This window comes from Marmota monax, unplaced genomic scaffold (assembly GCF_021218885.2).
Source record: "Marmota monax isolate L192 unplaced genomic scaffold, Marmota_monax_Labrador192_F-V1.1 WCK01_AAM20220418_F8-fsc00424, whole genome shotgun sequence".
Classification (NCBI taxonomy): Eukaryota; Metazoa; Chordata; class Mammalia; order Rodentia; family Sciuridae; genus Marmota; species Marmota monax.
Genome location: NW_026695015.1, coordinates 485,070 through 508,975, shown reverse-complemented (window position 1 = coordinate 508,975; position 23,906 = coordinate 485,070). Strand labels below are relative to the sequence as shown.

The 23,906-nt window shown below is 35.8% G+C and overlaps 1 protein-coding gene across 1 annotated transcript; it reads right to left on the bottom strand.

Annotated features, from left to right (window-relative positions):
* Positions 1-1,690: 1,690 nt before the first annotated feature.
* On the bottom strand, positions 1,691-13,922 carry LOC124081406 (protein LEG1 homolog). Its single transcript, XM_046427606.2, has 5 exons — positions 13,622-13,922; positions 12,476-12,559; positions 10,846-11,030; positions 9,492-9,592; positions 1,691-1,994 (listed from the first exon to the last, which is right to left on the bottom strand). Exons 1-5 carry the CDS (start codon positions 13,920-13,922, stop codon positions 1,691-1,693), a joined length of 975 nt encoding a protein of 324 aa, XP_046283562.2.
* Between the last annotated feature and the right edge of the window lie 9,984 nt (positions 13,923-23,906).

The window sequence follows — 23,906 nt, the reverse complement described above, 5'->3', positions numbered from 1 at the left end:
AGATTTTTATTCATTAAATAATGATGATTTTGGTAGCTTCATGCAATCTCCTTAGATCTCAAAATTTAAGAATTGGTGAATTTAAAAAATTGATAATTATTTCTTCAGCAAAATAATCAAAGTATCGATTTTAATTCAATGGTAGTAATGCATGGACGAATTCTTAACAAGTGAGCATAAATCAAAATCACCATAAATGGCAAGACTACATGATCATGATCATATTTATTTTTTTGAAATTACTGATTGTCAAAAATCTATAGTGGTTGACTTTTAATTCATTAACTATTTGGGCAAGTTTTTAATTAGATATTGTAAAAAGTTTGTCAAAAAACTATAGTGGTTTAGTGGTTGACATTTAATTCATTGAATATTTGGGGAAGTTTTTAATTAGATATTGCAAAAATTTTGTCAAAAACCTCTAAAACTAGCTTCCTTGAATCTTGTGTGTTCATTAAAATTTTCCATGCAGTCAAAGAAAATGAACCTGGAAGAATAATAAAATCATTATGTACAAACTCTGAAATCTTTTTCTAGCTCCATTTGGAAATATATGATCAATCAAATTTATTTCATTTTCTTTTTACTAATTAGTAGTAATATATTCAGTTGCACAATAAACATAGAATTTCAACATTGCATTATAGGTAATATTATTTGGCATATCTGGCCTACCAATTTTATTTCATTATTTCTATGAAATTAGTGATGAAATCGTAAATTATACAAGAAAATTATATGTAGAATGCCATTGTTATTTTGGCAATAACTTAAAATAAAAACTAATACTCATAGTTGTGGTACATTCAAATGAAATGCTTCATATCTATTAAACAAAATGAGTGGAATTTACTCATTTTCTGGGATAAAGCTCCAAGAAAGATTTCCATAGGTGGAAAGAGATCTGGCTCACTACTTTCTATGTGATGGAAAGCTACCTGCTGACTGACAATGTCTCACTAGAGCCCTGATTCCAGAGGAAGTTTCTAAGAAGAAACTTGAATTGTATTATGTCCCTAGTGTCTGGATGTTTTGTTCCTCCAAGTAATGCATTTGGGTTTTTAAAAAACACATAAGTAAACTATTCATGTTTTGTTTGATTTATTATTTATTTGCTTTCAGATTCAAACTTTTTGCTTTGAAAAACACTAATAGTATCATTATGCTTTTAATTTGGGTCAGTGGCTAGGTATATGGATGGATAATAGGGATGCAATAGTAATTTCTAAACTTGTAATTGTACAGTTCTTCTGCTTTTCACTCTACTAGGGATCTTAGCATTTGAAGTAATGCAGAAGAACGTGTTTCATGACTAACAAATATTGGATCAAAGAAACTCAGAAAAGTCAAATTGCTAGTAATTTCATTAATTGTGGTAGTTTTGCTTTTGAAATTCTCTTATATTCTTTAAATTTAAGATCAAAGTACTCAGTTTAGAATAAGAAAAGTTCTGATGAGCACAATAAGGAGTATATATGGGTGTACTGAAGTGTGCTTTAGTTGATATGCACACTCCATGTTTCAATATGGACTGCAGATGGAAGGACAGTCCATGAGGGCAAAGAAAAACATGGTTCTCAGTGGTCATATATCAACAGTGATTATTCCTAATTAAATATAAGAGATAACCATAAGAAATCATAAATGTCTTTTTAGAGTATATATCATGATATCTATACTTCTGATTTAATTAGTTCACCAATGTCTGTTCAACATGGTCTTGATTTTTGTCAAGTATTCTTTTAAAATTCTCACCTGTAAGTTTACTCACTGTGCCAAGAACACTTAGACCTGACAGGACTGTGTTCTGTAGGGCAGTAAAGTCACTGATTCCAGAGGCTGTGTCCATTTTACTAAGAATTCGTGGTGGCAGGCCCTTCTGGGACTCATATACTCTAATGAAAGTTGTAGGAATGCGGGCAGCGCCTATATATTCCACAGCATTAACCCAGTTCTTCTCAAATTTTGCTTCTTGTTTAGAATAGTAGACATATCTAAAAGACAAATGGAAAAAGTATTTAATTATGGTTAATCATCTCAGAATTTCAACCTCACTTCCTTTAGAAAAGATTGTCTCTTGCCGTAAAATTCATGATTTATAAAATGGGTTTTTAATGCGATGATTTTTTATCCATCCTTCAGGAGATGTGAAGATGCATAGTTAATCTTTAAGTCTGGGAAGGATCATCCCATTTGTTATTAATATTTTACTTTGCATTTTACATCTTTGAATTAAACATATAATACTCACAAAGAATAAAATAACTGTACTAAAACATTTTTAATAATATTCTCTGGCAATGTCAAGAAAAATATCAAAGGTCTAAGTCAAAATTATTACTGGACTGAGACATATGTTAGAAAACTGTTGATTTCCAATATTTTGGAGTCCCCAAAATATTGATCATTCTAGTGAAATAGAGGCCAGATTTTCAAGTCCAATTTTCTAAGTAATTGGAATTTAAAAGTTTACTTTAGGAAACCTCTTCAAAACTGAACTTTCTTGATAATTTAGGGAACCAATAACTATAGTGGAAAGTAGAAAAGAGTTTTATAACTAGGTAATTCACAGCCCCTGTCACTATGAACTGTAAGTACACTTAACAACTTTTGGAAACATTTTTGTTCTCCTAAAAGGCTGTACACTTCCCACTTTGCTCACCAGGAACATTCTCTTTCAAGTCTCATCAAAAATATTGCTTCTTTCACGAAGTTTTCCAGCCTACCTAAATTAAAACCAATGACTTCCCACTCTGGCATATTCCCACGGCACCATCCACATATTTGAGGTTTTATTATAACATTAGAATATGTTCTAACCTCCTCAAGTTAGACCATCTGATTTTATTTTGACAACACATATGAAGGATCCACAAAATATAAGATGCTTACATTATGTAAACATGCTTACATTAAGTAAACCATAACATAGTCCAGAGGACACAACCCATCCCCATGACTCCCATTCTGATAGACTCTTTCTTCCCCTAGCCTGAACATAGTAGAGTGAGCATACGTTTATCCTTAATGGCAAGTGTTGTGTTGGGATTAAATATTCTTTGACACGTCACAGTAAATAAAAATACACGTCTATCAAATAAAAATGAAAGGATATGCCTATTCATAAGGATTTTGAGCAAGGGCCACTAAGCCCTAGTAACAGCAAATTAAATAAACTGCACCACCCAGAAGACTGAGGCAGGAGGATCACAAGTTCAAGTCCAAAATCAGCAATTTACTGAGACCCTGTCTCCAAATAGAGGTCTGCATGTAGCTCAGTGTTAGAGCACCCCTGGATCACTCCATAGTACTGCAAAAAAGAAAAACAAATTGCAAGGGAGTCAGAAACCTGGGAGAAGGGAAAAGACAATGAAGACACCAGTACTGAAAAGTTATATGAGCAGAAATGAAATTCAATAGAAAACTTTTCAAATTCTGCAGTTGAACAATTCAGTGGCCAGTTGATCTAATGAGTGAGACAGAATGTGGCCAAAACTAAGTAAATAAACAAATTTCTTGGTTCTCAAATAAAAAATATAAGTACTTCTGAACAAGCCAGCCAATACAAGACCAGAATTTGACTGGAGTTTACATAGGCCACAAATTATTAGGATTATCTTGCTTAAATAAACACTTCTTAGTATTTTTGACTGAAGAAAGTAACTGATAAGATTCTAAGGCTATTTTCCTGAGTATGATAGATTACAGATGTTGCTCCAATTTTTTCCTATTCCCTATTGCCCTATAATCCTCTCTTCTGTCAGGTAACTTCCAGGACCCTTACTTTCTATATCTGGTGAGAGACAGAAACACTTTCCCCTGGCTCAGTCATTTGACTTGATTTGGACAATATAGTATTAACCAACTTGATGAAGCATAAGCTTGAAGTGGATTTTCACACTTGATTTCTCTCTTGCAACTTTGACCACCATGGACAATGCCCAGACCCTCCTGATGAAGCAGATAAGTGCATCAGAACTGAGCTTTCCCAGTCATCCCTGCTGGGGCTGATCAGTGAGTTCACCAGAGAGTAAGGCCAGGAAGGACCAGCAGATCCTTCATGTGTGAGCCAGGCTGAACCCACATGTGTGAGCAGGAAACACGTGGTATGCCACTGAAGTTTAATAGTGTAGGTCCTGCTGCTGTTTTTCTTTTTCTTTTTTTTTTAATGAAGCTAACAAAATACTGGATCATATGTATGAAAAATTGCAGAACCAGGTTTTAACCCTAACAATCTGACTTTAAAATTCATATTCTTTACTACTGTTCTCCCTGCCTCTTGTTCTGGTTATAATCAGTATTTTATACTGACTGTATCCCATGTGCCAGTGGTTAAGCTAAATGCATATGTTTCTCAATTAATCCCAAAAATTACACAGTGTGGCATGTACTATTACTATTGCCATTTTAAAAATGAGGAGTGATGTCTTTGGATACCCAAGTCAAATGGGGTCAGGACTTAAAAATTAGATCTGTGAAAACCCAAATCAAGATATCTTACTATATACATTGTTACAGTATTTCAGGCAACTGTCAATTACTTAGAATCTCCAAAACAGAGCTCATAGAAATTGACAACCAGAAACCTCATCAACTAGTAGATTAACAAATGCAGGACACCTAAACAGGCATTTGGAATTTCCACAGTAGTCATCACTAAGAGATTTGCCTCTTTCCATTAGGTCTTCAGACAGATTTAAACTGCTTAAGGAGCTATCATCAAACATTCAAGTGATGTGGATTAGTAGAAAATATGTATTATAACTTGAATTAATAGTGAGACTAAATATAAATTTATCCATAATACAACTCGAGTATTCTTAAATGATCCAAATTAACAACAGAAGAGAATGTTCTAAGTTAAATGATTTTGAATAAAAATGCCCATTTGTAACAGACAGTTATACATTTGTCACCCACAAAAGCCCCCATTAAAATGACAACAAGAAGCATACTCAGAAAACAGGAAGGGAGCCACAAAATTTGGAGCCTGGATATTGAAAAGAACTATTTAAATTCTGAAAACATAGAGAAAATCTTAGGACTAATGCTGAGATAATATATACAATCCCCTAATTTAAGGTGGGGAGAATAGAGAGGCTGGAGTCAGGAAGATGGATAGTGAACAGGTGAGCATGCACACAGATGCCTCCCGTACTTCAGCTCCAGTGGACCTGCTGCTCCTCACCCTGGAGCTTGTAGAGCAAAGAGTCCCTGCACCTGCACTGAGTCAACTCATCACAGTGTAAGGGAGGGACATCACCTAGAAAGCAGGGAATGTAAGTGACTAGAGTGTCCTACATAAGAAGACCCCAGGTGATGCAACACAAAACAGGCAGGGAGAATCTCTAGCAGCATAGTAGGAGACATCACAGGATTATCCATCAGTGCCAGTAAGTGTCTCTGAAAACTGAGCTCTTTAAGAAGAGGCTATGGGTGGGATTCTTGAAGCTTCGAGCAACTTGAGAAGGCAGTTCCTTGGCTTGCTGATGTCGAGCGCAGTAGTGTTACATGAATGGAATACTAAGAAATCAAACACCCAGATACAAGTAATCAGTTTATTCCAGGCCAAAGAAGTGAGTATTGATTACAGCCAAAATAATATAAGCTCTGAGTACCAATATAAACTATTCATCAACTCCACAGAGGGCCGTTTGAGAATGGCTTGTGTGTGGAGTGGGGATGATGTGAACTAAACCATAATTTTTCAGGGTGGTGACTCGAAGGATAATACCCATAGCTGAAGATAATGAAAAGTCTTACAGGAATGTGTTTTAGAAATGTCATTGTAAACACACAAATAATGAATAATAACTGGTGATAATGTGTCTAGGTATAGCTGTGATGTTCTTTTTTTTTTAGGGAAGGGAATATCAAACTATTTGACTCTTTAAACCATTAGCATATAAAAAAGCATGTAAATACAAACTATTAATTTTTAAAAATCACACCGATATTCACTTTAAAATATACATAAAGACAGAAGGAAAGATCTCTGCAGCAGGACCAGCAGGCCAACTCCAAGGACTGTCCTCCTTCCTCACTCCCTGGGCAGGAGACCCTGCTTACACTCACCTGTCCTCTAACCTGGCAGCTGTGACTTATCTCCCCTTGAGATTGAAAAATGCCTCATAAACGAAGTAGTACTCAGGTTTTATTTTCACTCCATTCATTTCTGCTTATTATATATTGCAAATGTTGAAGCATATGTTTGTTCTCAATTTAGCTTTCAAGAATAAGAGAAAATCTTAGAAGACTTGATCTTTGAAATCCAGTTTTCAAGCCCTTTGCAATGCAGGCTGTGCAGCATGCAGGGTAAGAAGACGGGTTAGTGAGTTAGGGAATTTGAATATCTGTCCTGTAATTCACTGTAATATTTTTTTAACTTTTTGTTTTAATTAGTTATACATGACAGTAGAATGCATTTACGCACTTTGATATATCATACATAGATGGGATATAATTTCTCATTTTTCTGAGTGTACATGTTGCAGAATCATATGGATCATGCAGTCACATACATACATACAGTAATAATGTCTGTTTCATTCTACTATCTTTCCTATCCCCACATGCCCTCCCCATTTCCCTCCCATCACTTCCTCTACCTAATCTATGGTAACACTGTTCTTCCCTAGTGCTCCCCATCTTAACGTGAATTAGTATCCGCATATTAGAGAGAACATTCAGCCTTTGGTTTTGTGGGATTGGCTTATTTTGCTTAGCATGATATTTTCCAACTCCAACTACTGGCAAATGGCATAAGTTTACCCTTCTTTAAAGTTGAGTAATATTCCATTGAGTATATATACCACATTTTTTATCCATTCATCTATTGAGGGACACCTAGGTTGTTTTAATAGTCTAGCTATTGTGAATTGAACTGCTATAAACATTGATGTGGCTGCATTGAGCCTACAGATTGGGGCAAAATCTTCACCACATGCACTTCCAGTAAAGCATTAATCTCTAAGAAATATAAAGAACTCAAAAAACTTAACACCCCCCCAAAAAAAAAACAAATAACCCAATCAACAAATGGGTTAAGTAACTGAAAGACACTTCATAGAAGAAGAATACAGTTGATCAACAAATATATGAAAAAGTGTTCAACATCTCTAGCAATTAGAGAAATGCAAATCAAAACTACGCTAAGATTTCATCTCACTCCTGTCAGAATGGAAATCATCAAGAATACAGACAGCAATAAATGTTGGCGAGGATGTGGTGAAAAAGGTACACTCACTCATACATTGCTGGTGGGACTGCAAATTGGTTCACTGTAAGATTTTAAGCTCTCTACCAAACACTCAGGAACAGATTTATTATCTTGGAAAAGCAATGATTTTGAACTGAGTTTTATTACATGAAAGTATTTAGAACAGCTTCTTTCACTTATTCTTAATATTTAAATGTACTTAATTCTCTATTCTTTTACTTAAAATGTTAGCTGTTTAAAATTTTATTTAGGAAGGATATTTATTGTTGCCAAGGGATGAAATTAAAACACCAAAGTTAAGGAAATAGAAGTGTGGATCAAAAACATCTTTGTTGTAATCAGTGAGGATGGGATCCTACTAATTACCCATAAAATGAATAGTTTTTAATTTATTCCCTGGTGATCAAAATAGACATACACAAATTTAAATATACTCACCAAAAGCTTTATATTATGTGATTCTGAAACAATTTTTAAACAAATCTGCCAAAGGGGAATGAAGGGAACTGACAGGGAGAGGGAAATAGGAAAGGCAGGAGAATTAATTAGACATAATTTTCCTATCCTTGTATATGAATACACGACCAGGGTAACTCCACATCATGTACAACCAACTACAAGAATAGTATCCTAATTAGGATAATTTATGCTACATGTATGTACAAAAAGTCAAAATACACTCTACTGGCATGTATTTTTTTTAAAAAAAGTGATTTTTTCACATGCAATTAATTCTACTGCATAAATAGGAATAAATGCAAGCTACTTGATTATCTAAGTTCATTAGGGAAAGAAAATATACCTAAAAGAATGCTGCAATCTCCACAAATGTATGTTGTTGTTGTTGTTGTTTTTCAGTGCTGGAGATCAAACCTAGGGCCTTACATATGAAGCTACCTCTCCAACCCTCCATAAATTTTAAATATTTAAAACATGCATGTTTTCTATGTTCAAAGTTATATTTTTCTACTAATTTACTTTTTGATACAAACCTATGAAACCGTTAAATGAAAAAAAAAAAGCTGTAACAATCATTTACTATCAATCAAAATAATGAGGTTGACCATCACCATTCAAATCCACGACACCTGAGATAATCTCACGTGTTTCCCATCATTGCCCAAAAGGAACAAGAGAATCCCAACAGCTATGATAGATGCAACCCCAGATTATATCACAGACACTGACAAAGGATTACACTCCTTCATTGCCTAATTTAATGCCCAGTTTTGAAGCCAAATCAACTAGAAAAGAAGGAAATTCTCTAAGACTGAGACTTTTACCTTTATGAATGATCAAGTGAGTGGGGAAAATATGAGTGAGTGGCATATGAAGGGCTCAGACATTACTGTCTATGAAGGACTCAGACATTACTGTCTACTTTATTTATATATATATATATATATATATATATATACACACACACACACACACACGCACACACATGTATTTATATATGTATATGTATATCTATGTATATACTTATTCACCACCAATGAATCCCCCTTTCTTTGTTTTTTGCTATATCTAGCTTTTTACCCTACACCATACCATAGAAGGTAGATTTCACCCTCTAGATAGTACCATTCACTTTCCATCCAAGTCATTCTTATGCCTGCCAATCTGTGTCCAGTATGTTGAGTGGCTTGATAATCTTTAGGCTGTCGTGTGCACTAAACATGATGCCTGCTGATAGTTACTCATACATGTTTATACCAATATATCATTTATCTATGCCCAAAGCAATGAAAATCATCTACATATTCATATTCCATTTTGTTTTCTACATGTAGAAAAATTCATTTCATGTATTTGATTTTTTTAATACAACCCTTTATTCTCCTATTTTGCCCCCTCATCATAAAAGACATTCTATGCCAGGTCATGCTAAAATATTTACATCTCATCATTATAATGCCAATTGTTAGATCTATTATCTAATATTGAGATTGGAAATCATCATCATTCTAGAAGAAGAAAACAGTATAAATAAGACAAAAATCAGCCAGATGTGGTGGCACATGCTTGTAATTCCAGCAGCTAGGAGGCTGAGACAGGAAGATCACAAGTTCAAAGCCAGCCTCTGCAAGTTAGTGAGGCCCTAAGCAACTCAGTGAGACTCTGTCTCTAAATAAAATACAACAAAGGGTCTAAGGATGTGGGTCAGTGGTTAAGCACCACTGAGTTCAATATCTGGTGACCCCGCAAAAAAAAAAAAAAAAAAAAAAAAATCAAACATACTAAAGAGAGATGACATTGGATCCATTCTTACCTATCATCAAATGTGTTGAAAATGTTATTCAGGGTGAAGATATGTGCAACCCATAAGTATTCCAATATGTCTTCAAAGGTACTAGAAGGTGAATGCACATACTAAAGAGGAGAAACTTGTTAGTATTTGAGCAACTCTAACAATTCCCCTCCCTGAAGTTCGACTGGTTCAGACACATAATTGAGTGATATACTACATGAAACGAAAATGTAAAAGTAAATATGTGCAAGACCATTACTGTCTAATCTTTATAAAGGGCAAAAAAAATGCTTTACATTTGGTAAAGTATATACATCTAAAAGAAGTGAACTTCAAACATCTTAAAAGAATGCATATTTCATACAGGCACCAGGAGTCTTTTTTGTCATTTTTTCCTACCACCATTATTGAAATTACCATAAAATCTTAAGAGCAAGAAGAAAAATTTTTTTGTTTGAAAGTTAAATTTAAATATATATAAAAGCATTAATTGATAATCTAAAGAACTAATAAACATATGTTTTCATCATGGATTTTAGTTCATATGTATGTTTCACTAATGCATTTTGTTTTAGTCATTGAATATTTAGTTTAGAACATCATATAATTGTTTATCTCTACCCACATGTGGTCATTTATTAGTTTAGTTGAAATAAGATGATTGGCCAGTGTGTCATCCTTAAAGAGAAGGCAACAGTATACACCATGTACCTGAATGGCCCTTTCTATTCCCAAAAATCATAACCAAGTTAGGGAAACAATGTGAGTCTGACCCAGATGACCAATGGTGTCTAACTCTTATATATATATAGCTCCACTTTTTTGTGAGGCACTGGAAGCACTGTGTGGAGCAGAGGTGCACCTGTGCAGTTCATCACCACTGGACTTTCTGGTGAAACATCTGTTCAGCCAGTCGCCACTGGACCTCCTTATAACCATTTTTCAATAAATATAATATCTTGTGTCCAATCTCTGGTGTTTTCTTTGGTATCTTCATAACGTATCCCACTCTCATAACACAACAGTACTGTGAGAATTACAACTGATCTAAAACGAGTTCTATAATCCCCTGTCTCCTATGATCTCACGGTGGGTCTGGAGTTCTAATCAACCATGCTAGCCATTCGCCTGTTACCAAAATACGTTGTATGCTCACTCTGTATGGTATAATTTGTTTGAGGTGGGCAGAATGGATAAATTTTGTGTTGATTCAGTACTGGGACAATATTTCAATGACATGCAATGCCCTATTGCAATATGTGTTAGTAATATATTAAGCATTATCAAGATAGCTTGCCATTTTAAGAAAAAAATATTGTACAAAGCACAAAAACCCTAGATAAAAATTACAAAATATAACACTTAAAGAAGGAACCTTGTAAAAGTCACTCCACTTGTTCATTATCTCAGGGAAGGATAAAAGGCAGCCAGATACATCATAGCAAAACCTCTTCTGATCCACAGGTGGTGGCCGAAGCCTGACTTGATCTGATGATATCCCCAGGATGCCATAATCCACCGCAGCAAGGAACGGCAATACACAGAGAAAATAATTTAAATCTGTAAGAACAAATGGCTTATTATTATTACATGAAGCACCAGCCATAAAAGAATACATTTATAAGAAGGCCCTGAGTCATTAAAGAAAAAACTCCCAGATCCAGAAGCATGAGATAAAAGTTAGGCACAAAGAAAAAATACTGAACAAAATCCCACTAAGTATCATTTGTCTATATAACTTGAACATAACTTTGTTAATAATCCTGTGATCATGAGTATATATTAAAGTTCTTGACTCATATATTAAAACAAAAGTAATTTGAATGGATTTGGTTATATTCATTTTAAAGCACTAAATTTAAAAAAAGGAAGAAAACTATCAAACTGTCCAGAGAAAGGTACAAAACTTCTCATTGAGGTTGTACTGTGAATTATATCTTTTCTAAAATATTCTAACAGGATTGCATCTTTGGTAAGTGGATATTAGGTTTAATTGGTAAGTATAATGTCGATAACTATGTCTTTAAAGCAGAATTTTTTGATTTGTTTTGACAAGAGATAATTAGAACAATAAATAATTGCTTTGACAATCAAATAAGATTCTTTAAAATTCCTACCTACAGATTACTTACTACAGCAGTAGATTTAAATGCATTGATTTAGTTAGGTATTAGACTTATACTGGCTCCTCACTGGAAATCAGTGTTGAAAATATTTTCATCATAGACAAGCATTTGTGAATGCAGTCCTATTACCCAGCATAGTCCTCTGATACTCCAAACTCATAAGCCGATATGAGCAAAATAAAGGTTGAATTTCAGATCTGTGAGTATGATTATTTGTGAATATTTAAGATCGATTCAGTATTTATGATGAAAATACATAGGGGATACATACTGTGAGTGTCACTCTTGAGAAAGTGAAATTTGGTGTGATCTTCCTTCTAATTATTGGGAAATACCTTTAAGAAATTATTGTGCAAATAAATTTCATAACTAAAATGCAAAATTAAAGAATTAGAAAATAATTTCTGATTATTTTTAGCATTAAGTATACAACTAAAGATGTAGATTACTGATTGATAAAATTAAATACAGTTGCTATTAACCTCTGACAAGTTTATGAGTTTCAATATTATCAAATATGCTAGGAACAAAATTAAAAAGCATAATTGTCTTGATCTCACACTTTTCAGCCTTCCTTATTCCAAAGATTCCCTGTCATTTTTGAGACCTAACATCTAACTGCCTTTGTTGCTTACTCAGAGGCCACTTGTCCTTGTTGTTATTAGTTTCAATCTTTCTGTGAGAAATTAAATGTGTCCTAAAAAATGTGGCTGTTAAAACCTATAATATGACACAAAGGTCACTGGGTACATGTGACACAGATTCATTTTTCAAAAGGAACACAATACTATTTTGTTTTATCCAAGCCCCTAAAATTTTAGGTTGAATGCTTTCTGTGGTGAAAGGATAATATTTGTTTTGCTTTCAAAGTGAACCTACCAGCCCACCAACTGTCCACAGAGATGCACAGATGATCAGATTCATAGCCACAGTCTGTCCTTTGGCTGGGATCAGCTAATCTGCCTAGAGGAGAGAAAATGTGCAGCAGTATTTATTATCCACAGTGTGAAGTTGAGTATGATCATCACTTAACTAGAAACATTTTATTTGTAGATGCAAAAACATTTTTCTTATTTAATTTTCATTTTATTAAAATTACATTTGCTCAAGATTTTAAAAGATCAAATAATACTATGATCTTGCAATGAAAATCAACAGTTCCTTTCCTCGTCATTCCTCATTCTCAATTCCTGACACTTATTTCTGAATTACTGGTGTTAGTATTCTCTATCTTGTTTTTCCTCACCTCGTGACCAATTTTTCTTTAACCATACTACAAGTTTTGATCTTTGAATTATAGGTCTTAGATATTTTGCTTTTGTAAATATTCACATTTTTACTGTTTTCTCTATATCCTGATAAATTTTATGGAATGAATACTCCCAGAGTAAAAGAGTTAATAATATTAACATCATATACCTTCTTCATATGCACTGGAAGGTGACTTATTTCCATGAGGAAGCAATCACTTTCAGAGAATTAGCCCCCCAAAAATGTGCATTTATGTCTCTGTTTCCACAGTCAGGTAATCACAATTAAAATTCAAGAAGTTCAAACTAATATGGCATTGTGTTCTGTTTGTGATATACACTCCCTTGACTATTCTGTTCATCCCAGTTCTTAGAAAGGAATGTACCACTTAGTAGGGTTTAGTAACCATTTGTAAAATGTTCAATAGATCAGATATAATGAGTGTTTTCGGCTGGTCATTATACCTTATGTCTCACTGAAGTTTCTAGTAGAAACAGATAATCCACAAGGGAAGGATTTGTGGAGAGGAGAAAAATGATTATGAGGGGAAAAGAGGGAAGTAAAAGAATCAATTTTCAAAAACATGTGCAGGATTTTCAGAGTCCCATTTTTCCAATACTTCATGGATATATATATATATATATATAGAGAGAGAGAGAGAGAGTTAGAATAAAACAGCAGTCTTTCTTATATGAACTATATTAAAGTTCTATTTTCTAAAGTTTCATAATGATATTGATAGATGATGAGATTGAAAACAGCTGTCTTCCTTACCCGAACTATATTGCCAACCATGCTGCAAAGCCAATCCCCATAAAAGATTTTGCTCATTTCCTGAAGCGAATTTTTCAAAATAAGTGGCTGTTTGGTTCAATAGAATTTTATACATCCCGAGTCTTTCAGGGAATATCCAGGGATTGATAATGTATGTTCCATTCTCCACTGGGTAGTCACTGAACTGACCAGGACTCTCCTTCCACAAAGGAGGATACAGATCTAAAAAATTTAAGTCTCCTGCTAAAGAAAAAGAAAGGGAACCAACTAGTACACAGACCCAGGAAGGAAGGAAAGTCATGGTGCCAAAGCTGGAGAGTGAGGTTGTGGCAGGACCTTTATTGGAGAATTAGGAGGAAGTTATACTATTTTCTTACATCATATCTTACCACCACTTGGCATTCTTTTTTTGTTCTTTTTGGATATGGTAGAGATGTAGAGGAAATTGGTATCTTATTTGACATTTAAGAGAACTGAGTTTTGCTGTCTTTTCAGTAGGCTTATTTTGACAGGTTGGATAAAACTGTTCACAAAAAGCCTTCCAGAACTTTTCGACCTGTATTATGTTTATAAAATATATCACCAATGCCACTAGAATGCTTCCCTCTCACTAACATACTTTTGTATAGTTCACAGAAAATACTGAATAGTTGAAAAATGGAAATATTACAATTTATAATAATGTGCAAAGGTGTACTAAAATATTATGTGTGAACAAATTATAATACTGTGTCTGCTTCAAGAAAGAAGCCTTAAAGTATATACAAATAGCCCAAATAGAAAAAAACTGGTTTATTGGGGAGGGGACCTGTTAATTATTTCCTAATCTCCCTTCCCAATTCTTTTTAGTAAAAGAATCTTAGAGCTTTACCTGATAACATATTCTTATACAATTGACTAGCTCTCCTATGAACAACCAACCATGTAACTAAGTGTTGGCCACGGGGACATTAGCTTTTAGAAACGATGTTGTTATGGTTTAGATTTGAAGTATCCCAGAAGAAATCATGTGTGAGACAATGCAAGAAAGCTTAGAGGTGAAGTGATTGGGTTATAAAAGCTGTTCATTAATCTGCTGATAAGGATTAGCTAGGTGGTAACTGAAGGCAGGTGGGTGTGGCTAGCGGAAGTGGGTCCTTGGGGGTGTCCCTTTAGGATATATATATTGTTCTTGATGAGCAGATCCCTCTCTCTGTTTCCTAGTGCCAAGTCCTGTAATGCTTTCCTCTGTCACACACTTCTTTCCTGATGTTCTGACTCATATGAAGCCATGAGGAATAGAGTTGGCCCTCTATGTACTGAGACCTGTAAAATTGTGAGCCCAAAATAAATTTTTCATCTTTAAAATTGTTCTTGTCAGGTCTTTTGATCACAGCAGTGAAAAAGCTGACTCAAACAGGTGTCCACAACTTTTGAGACAGGTCCATAAGTGAAGGGTACATACCACTTTCCCTTCCCTTCCTTCATATTTGGCTTGGATTTTGGATTATAAACCTCAATCCTGATCTATAACACATGGCACAATTTTAAACATTGCAGAATGCCAAAGTAGAGGTTGCCTGAGTCCCAGAGGACTGGGGAACCATACATAGCCCTGAATTCCTAGATCTGAATTTCATCTTATTAAAAAAAATCTTGCTTTCATTTCAATAACTGCTTAGGTTTAGTTCACACTGATTAAATTGCCTCATTAAAAAGTAATTCATTTCATAATCTCAATTATTAGAATAACTATATCCATATTCTTCAGACTGTTTCAATGGTACTGTTCATCTACGGTATAGTCCAGATCAGATATCCCTTGACATAATTGAGTTCTTTATTTCTGCCATAGCCACTTGATCATTAATTGTTAAAATTCCCTGATATAAAAATGAAGTGGTAGAATTTGCTATTGTGTTTTTCATTAAGAACACAAGCATTCTGCCCACTTAAAGTGTACATGCTGCTGAAAGGGGGAAGCTAAACCACAATCGACGGGGGAGGGAAAGGTGAGAAGTACAATAGATTAGACAAAGAGGAATGAAGGGAAGGGAGGCAGAAAAGACTGCAGAATAAATATAATATAATTTTCCTATGTACACTAATGAAAATACTTAAGTGAATCCCACCATTATGTCCACCCACAAAAACTGAGTCTTAATTAAAATAAGATATATCTTATGCTTGTATAATTTTATCAAAATGGATTCTATTGTCATGTATAACTAAGAAGAACCAATTAAAAAATAAATTCTAAATTCTATCTTTATAAAAACTAAATGCATGAGAATGTACTATAAGTTTCTATAAAATGCCAGGATCATTCTCAATGGAAAATCCTTACAAGAATTCCCTTTCAAATAAAAAATAAATTATCACTAGCATTTTAATGATTTAATTTTTTGAGAATACTGTATAATAAAGTTAGTAAAAATGAACAAATTAGTTTAAAACTGACAGTGAGAAAGTAATTATATAATTCTTCCAGATGATATAATAGTGTTTAGAAAGTAGGAGAGAATAAACTAGAAAAGCAATACAAAGAGAAGTAAAATTCAGTAAAGCAATTAGGATATTAATGAATACAAATCAAGAGCATTTAGGTAGAAGATGGAAGACTGGAGGAAAAGCGTACATTCCAGCAGTTCTTCAAGGCTGGATTTAAAGTAGGAAAACAGCTTCTCAGTGAGGTGGGTAAATGGGGGAACTCACTGAAATTTAATGCTGAACTGTAAAAAAAAAAAAAAAAAAAAGAAAAGAAAAGAAAACCAACTACAGTGTCACAGATGTCAGAAACATGAGCATAAGAAATATTTGTTAGAGAGCCTCCAGCCTGGCTATCAGTCTCTATAGAAGGAATGGAAAGAGCAGACAAAGGAAATGGTGTGGGTGTGGGGTAGGAGGGGTGGATAAAGACATTAAAAAAATAAAGGTTACTTGGAGTAACCTGTGGATTAGAGAAGAAGGCTGAATTTAATACATGCAGAGTTCATAGGGAAAGCGAATTTGTGAAAGCAAATTCAAAAAGAACTCCCACAGGAGCAGAAGCATTCTGGGCACAGAAAAAGGCTGCTGGATCCTCGTGCCACTCCCCACTGCCAGGGGAAGCTGAGCTCACTCTGCTGGAGAAGGTGACAGCCACTCTTTAGAATCATGCTACTAGAGCAAATGTCCACTCAGCTGATATAGCCAGGAAAAATAAGCACTTGGACTACCAGAGAAGGCAACCTCCTGCTGAATTCCTGTGACTGGGGAAAGTATGTGCTCCCTCTCAAGCTACCTAACAGGGTAGCCTCAGTTGCATCCCCACAACCAGAGAGAGTGACTGCCCTTTGGGGAAAGTGCATGCTCTTGTGGCCTTCTCTACACTCCCATCACCTGCAAAAGACCCCTCCTTCCAGAGCTCCCTCAGCCAGGTGACAGGAGGTCAAGAACCCCGGCAGCCAATCAAAGATTCCCAGAAGGCACCTGAACCCAGGGAGACTGAAATTGGCACAAAGAAAAGTTTGTCTGGATCATTCAGACATTGGGTCACAAGGAAGAAATTTTCCATTGTTGCTGGTACTAGAGCAGCTACAGAGGAGTGTCTTCACTACAGGGTAGATACCTAGAATTTCATATTCATAGTGCAGAGGGTGAAATGTGGAAGTTTTGCCCCTAAGCCTTAAAAGTGGAATTTACCATAGACCCTATGGCTCCAAACATCCTGCAGAGACCAGCATTCCCCTCCAAAAGGAAGTGTAGAGCAATTCTCAAACACCTATCCACAGAGTTCCAAAGTTTGTTCTAGACTGAAGCCCAATCACTGGAATCTCTGTAGAATTCTGCAACACCCACACCACAGAATTTCCCAACATCCAAATTGTGCTACCCCACCGTATCCCAGAAGACTATATACTAGTAAAGTGATTAGGATATTAATGAATACAGATCAAGAGCATTTAGGTAGAAGATGGAGGAAAAGTGTCCATTCCAGCAGTTCTTCAAGGCTGGACTTTAAAGTGGGAAAACAGCTTCTTAGTGAGGTGGGTAAATGGGGGAACTCTCTGAAATTTAATGCTGAACTGTAAGAAAAAAAAATCCACAGTGTCACAAGCTTGGGCTTCTAGCCACAAAGGCTAGCAGCTAAGAGATGAACCCAAAGGCATTGGGCTCAATAACTTCTATTTCTCCATCCAGTATTTCTATACAGGTGGCAATTAGTATTATAGATGTCAAAGCAGACACTGGATATTCTTCTCAAAACTGTACATCTGCAACTGAAATAAGTGTTACTCCTGGCTCCCACTCCCTATAAGAGGGGCTAGAAATGATTGGGACAACAGAAGACTACAGAATAGAGATCCTGCTTTTGAAAAATGCTCAAAAATTAGCCAAGCAATGATGGTTCTCACCACACAAATGATCTAGCCCCACTTGAGTCTAAACGTTACTTCAACTCATATAATTGGGGATACAAAAATACCAAACCATTTGTTGATTGGGTTATTTGTTATCTTATTGTTTAATTTTTTGAGTTCTTTGTATACTCTGGATATTAGGGTTCTATCTGAAGTGTGAGGAGTAAAAATTTGTTCCCATGATGTAGGCTCCCTATTTACCTCTCTCATTGTTTCTCTTGCTGAGAAAAAACTTTTTAGTTTAAGTAAGTCCCATTTGTTGATTCTTGTTATTAACTCTTGTGCTATGGGTGTCCTATTAAGGAATTTGGAGCCCGACCCCACAATATGTAGATCGAAGCCAACTCTTTCTTCTATCAGACGCAGAGTCTCTGATTTGATATCAAGCTCCTTGATCCATTTTGAGTTAACTTTTGTGCATGGCGAGAGGAGGGGATTCAGTTTCATTTTGTTGCATATGGATTTCCAGTTTTCCCAGCACCATTTGTTGAAGATACTATCCTTCCTCCATTGCATGCTTTTAGCCCCTTTATCAAATATAAGATAGTTGTAACTTTGAGGATTAGTCTCTGTGTCCTCTATTCTGTACCATTGGTCCACCCTCCTGTTTTGGTACCAGTACCATGCTGTTTTTGTTACTATTGCTCTGTAGTATAGTTTGAAATCTAGTATCGCTATGCCACCTGATTCACTTTTCCTGTTTAGAGTTGCTTTTGCTATTCTGGGTCTTTTATTTTTCCATATGAATTTCATGATTGCTTTATTTATTTCTACAAGAAATGCCATTGGGATTTTGATTGGCATTGCATTAAACCTGTTAGGATCTGTAAACAAGTCAGGATGGCACCTAGCATTTTGCCAGAGGGAGTGATTTATGAAGTAACGCCAGCAAGCCATTAAGTGTGGAGATTCCTTATTGGTTGACTGCTGTATCTAGTTTGTGTTAATTAAGATAAGCTGTGTGGAATGTATATATACCCTTCCTGTCCTACAATAAAGGGCTCCTACTCCTGTTGTATCAATCTACACAAGTTGCTCGTCACCCCCCGGTTATTTTTCTGCAGCCGGACTGCGGCATAAACCTATAGAGAACTTTTGGTAATATTGCCATTTTGATGATGTTCATTCTGCCTATCCATGAACAGGGTACATTTTTCCATCTTCTAAGATCTTCTTCTATTTCTCTCTTACAAATGGGCCAAGGACCTGAACAGACACTTCTCAGAGGAGGACATACAATCAATCAACAAGTACATGAAAAAATGCTCACCATCTCTAGCAGTCAGAGAAATGCAAATCAAAACCACCCTAAGATACCTTCTCACTCCAGTAAGATTGGCAGCCATTATGAAATCAAACAACAACAAGTGCTGGCGAGGATGTGGGGGAAAGTGTACACTTCTACATTGCTGGTGGGACTGCAAATTGGGACGGCCAATTTGGAAAGCAGTATGGAGATTCCTGGGAAAGCTGGGAATGGAACCACCATTTGACCCAGCTATTGCCTTTCTTGGACTATTCCCTGAAGACCTTAAAAGAGCGTACTACAGGGATACTGCCACATCGATGTTCATAGCAGCACAATTCACAATAGCTAGACTGTGGAACCAACCTAGATGCCCTTCCATAGATGAATGGATAAAAAAATGTGGCATTTATACACAATGGAGTATTACTCTGCACTAAAAAATGACAAAATCATGGAATTTGCAGGGAAATGGCACTAGAGCAGATTATGCTAAGTGAAGCTAGCCAATCCCTAAAAAACAAATGCCAAATGTCATCTTTGATATAAGGAGAGCAACTAAGAACAGAATAGGGAGGAAGAGCATGAGAAGAAGATCACCATTTAACAGGGTCGAGATGGGGGAGGGAAAGAGGGAGAGAAGGGAAATTGCATGGTAAAGGAAGGAGACCCTCATTGTTATACAAAATTACATATAAGAGGAAGTGAGGGTAAAGGGGGAAAAAAACAAGAGAGAGAAATGAATTACAGTAGATGGGGTAGAGAGAGAAGATGGGAGGAGAGGGGAGGGGAGGGGAGGGGAGGGGGGATAGTAGAGGATAGGAAGGGCAGCAGAATACAACAGACACTAGTATGGCAACATGTAAAAAAGTGGATGTGGAACTGATGTGAATCTGCAATATGTATACGGGGTAAAAATGGGAGTTCATAATCTGCTTGAATCAAATGTATGAAATATGATATGTCAAGAGCTTTGTAATGTTTTGGACAACTAATAATAAAAAAAGAAAAGAAAACAAACAAACAAACAAAACCCACCAAACCAAAAATCAGACCCCCAGGAAGAACAACCATAAGGAAACTTCAGGTCATACCCCTTGATATCTACTCATATACCATGAACAGAGAGGAATACTAGAATAAAAAAGAACTACATACTTAGGGGTATGCATATACCTTAAATAAAGGAATGCATCTCAATTGATGCAAAATTCCAGGACCTCTGAAAACATAAGGAAACAGGCAAAAAATCTCCAGCCAAAATTTACTGTCTCCCAATTAAGGAGCCCACATATGTGGAAAAGGATAAAATTCCAAAGAAATGTTATGAAAAAACTAATAATTAAAATGTTCAATGAACTAAAAAAAAAGATCTAAAGAGTAAATTAGGAGCAGAAATATGGGAAATAAAATACCATGTCAACAAAGAAATAGAAATATTGAAAAGAGACCAATCATAAATCTTGGAAATGAAAGACACGATTAATCAAATAAAAATTCACTTGTGGGCATCATCAACAGATTAGATTGCATAAAAAAAGGAAAGGGGTCCTTTCAATCACAGATTCCATTAGGAGTAGAAATGTCTTTAAAAATGATAAAATAACTAAAAATCAGTGTATGAACATACTAAGTTAGATAAGATGTTACTTCAGGATGCAAGAAAATACAAAAAAGAACCAAACATAAGAATTATAAGGACTAAAATAAAAGCTCAATATATGGGCTAGAGAACAGATTGGTTGGTCCTAAGGAACAATTTTATGATATTGGAAACCAGATGATGAATATCTTCCAATGATATTTTGGCTCACAGTTTAAAGAGGTTTCACTCCATGATCTTTGCCTCCATTGTCTTCAGGCCTATAACCTATAATAAGGCAGAAACATCATGGATGGTGGAAGGACATTGTAGAGGAAAGCTGCTTACCTCACATTGACTGGTAAGGACAGAATGAGAGAGAGAGGAAGTGGGGACAGCTTTTGCCTTACACAAGCCCAGTGACCTACTTCCTCAGGCGCCATTTCTTACAGTTTTCACATCCATCCAATAATTCCATCAAATTTTTAATCCATCAATGGATTAATCCACTAATGAGGTTAGAGCCATCATTAACCAATCATTTCACCAAAGCTCCACTTCTACACACTGCTACATTAGGGACCAAAAAAACATAAGCCATTTGGGGACATTCCATATCCAAACCATTATAGACCCTGAAGAAGAGTTCTAAGTTGCAGGAAACACCAATTATTTCTTAACCAGTAAAACAAACCTTTAGGCAGGAATTTCATCTTTGTTACCCAGAAAGAAGCATAATCTGGAAGAGGATCTCCTTGGATTGCATTTCAACCATACTGGTAGTTTAAAGAAGAAAGAGCAAGGCTGTGACTTCCTGAAGTTTTCTCGCCCTCTCCTATTTTCCTCAGCGACTCCATTTCTTGGTAGTAGCAGGAATTGAGATAGGTTATTCGTCTCACTGCCTGGCTGCCCCTGTACCACCATCTTTAAACCACCATTCCAAAGTGTTTTCCAGATTGCTGTTTTTTATTTGGTGTTTTTACAATAGGTGAATCTTGGAGAGTCAGAATTTATCCTAACTCAGCACTTTAAGAGGAAGAAGAAACAAAACTAAAATCAAATTCACACTTTTTCACAACTTTTCCACATGCTACTGTGTATCACACACATCCTTTGCTTTATTAGCTCTTGAACAAATTTCTGAATCCAAGGATGTGAACATTTTTAAAGATCTGGACACAAATTTCTAAATTCCTATCTAAAAACTTATGATTTTTTCACTATAGATGTTACTAAGAGTGTCTGTTTTCCCACTCTCAGGCCAATGCTTGAAGATAGTTTTTCTTTTTTGTATCCAATTAATAAAGCAAAAATTTGTATAATAGTTTTAATTTTCCTTTTCTTAACGCTGTTTTAAAATTTTTCAACTATTTGTATAACATCATTATTGTAATTTTCATCCCTCTTTTCTATTTTTATATGGACATACTTAGCTTTTTCATGTTGAATTGTATATATTAGAAAATAGTAATATTCTTTAATAATGTTTGTAATAATTCTTGTTTCCTCAGATTTTTCTCCACAATTTTTTGTCAACAAATACCTATGGTAACATTAAGAAAGTCTAATACTTTAAAATGTTCATCATCTTAAGTACACATATGTTAAAGGCCAATTAAAAATATTTTGATATGGGGAGTGGGAATGTAGCTCAGTGGTAGAGTGTTTGCCTCACATGCAGGAGGCCCTGAGTTCAATTCCCAGAACTATAAAAAAAAATTTCATTTTTTCAGGTATTTGTTCACACTTTGTAAATGACACATCAGTGCATACATTTTACCAATTATTCTACTGAGTCCTGACCTATAAAATATAGATGATTTAATACATTGGAAATATTTTCTTTTTGAATTATGTAGTTGAGCATGACCTCTTGCTTAAATCTAATGTAGCTTTACCTTATATTACTATAATGTTCTATGATTTAATATATCCTATTGTAGGGGAGAAAAGGTAACATACTTTACTCAACCATGTCAGGGGTCATGACTGATATTCCTGAAACAAAAAGGCAGATTATAAGAGAAAAGCATTACCAAACTTCTTTGTACGAGATTTATGTAACACGAGAGATTTCAGAAAAGAAGGGACCAGACACCCAGAGAAATTGTACTTTTATTCTTTGGTTCAATGAAGAATGGACAGTCATAGAAATGTAATAGACAAAGAAAAAGATGCACAACCTAATAGTAACGAACTGGGGAGGAACTCAGCAAGACCTGTTGGTTCAAATCTGCCTTGGCCTCTCCCTGGAGCACGCTCTGCTTCTAGGTATAGGGCAGAGCCCCTGTAGATTGAGAATCTTGTGACCTGCTTTCAAGTGAGGTGGGTCATAAAACCCCTCCATGTTCAGCTCTCACAGGGAAAGATGGGAAAAGTCAGTGGACTTTTGTTTCTGCAGTGTTTTGTTGGCAACAGGTCCACCTTGGCCCCTGGAGCCCTACCTCCACTAGTTTGTTCTGCATGCCAGTGTGGCCAGCTCACAAGGCCATGGCGAACTTGCTGTTTTTCTGTTCCTGCTTGTCCGTCTGAGACATATGTATCCCACGGGAATGCCTTGACCTTTTCTGGTCTGATGGACTTATTGTTAAGGGAGGTTTCGGTACCTGACAATAATAGATGTTGAAACTAAATTTCTCCCCCCTCCCTCCTGCTTTTGGGTAGTTTTCCACTTCTGCTGCTTGGGGTATAAAAAAAAGGTGTGTTAGCAATAAAGATTATTATTGACTCCTGGATGAAGAACCTTGGTGTCCTGTGTGTCTTTTAACCTCGCCGTCCCTCGCCGGACTCGGCTCCCTTGGCCGGACGCGGCAATTCTCAAGGTGCCACATTGGGGGCATTGTGCTGTGAGCCCTGACACTACTGTCCCAACAGCACTCCATTGTATTCTGCCCTGGCCTGTCTTCATTTCGCAGGAAATGCTTCCATGGTCTGTTGTACTGTTCAGGTTTTCACCACCTGTTCTGCCTGAAATATCCGTAGTGAAGAGGCACTATTCTATAAAGAACAATATGCCTTTCTTTTACCAATGCCTCAAGGATGAGATGATGGATGTCATGTTTTCAGGCCAGGATT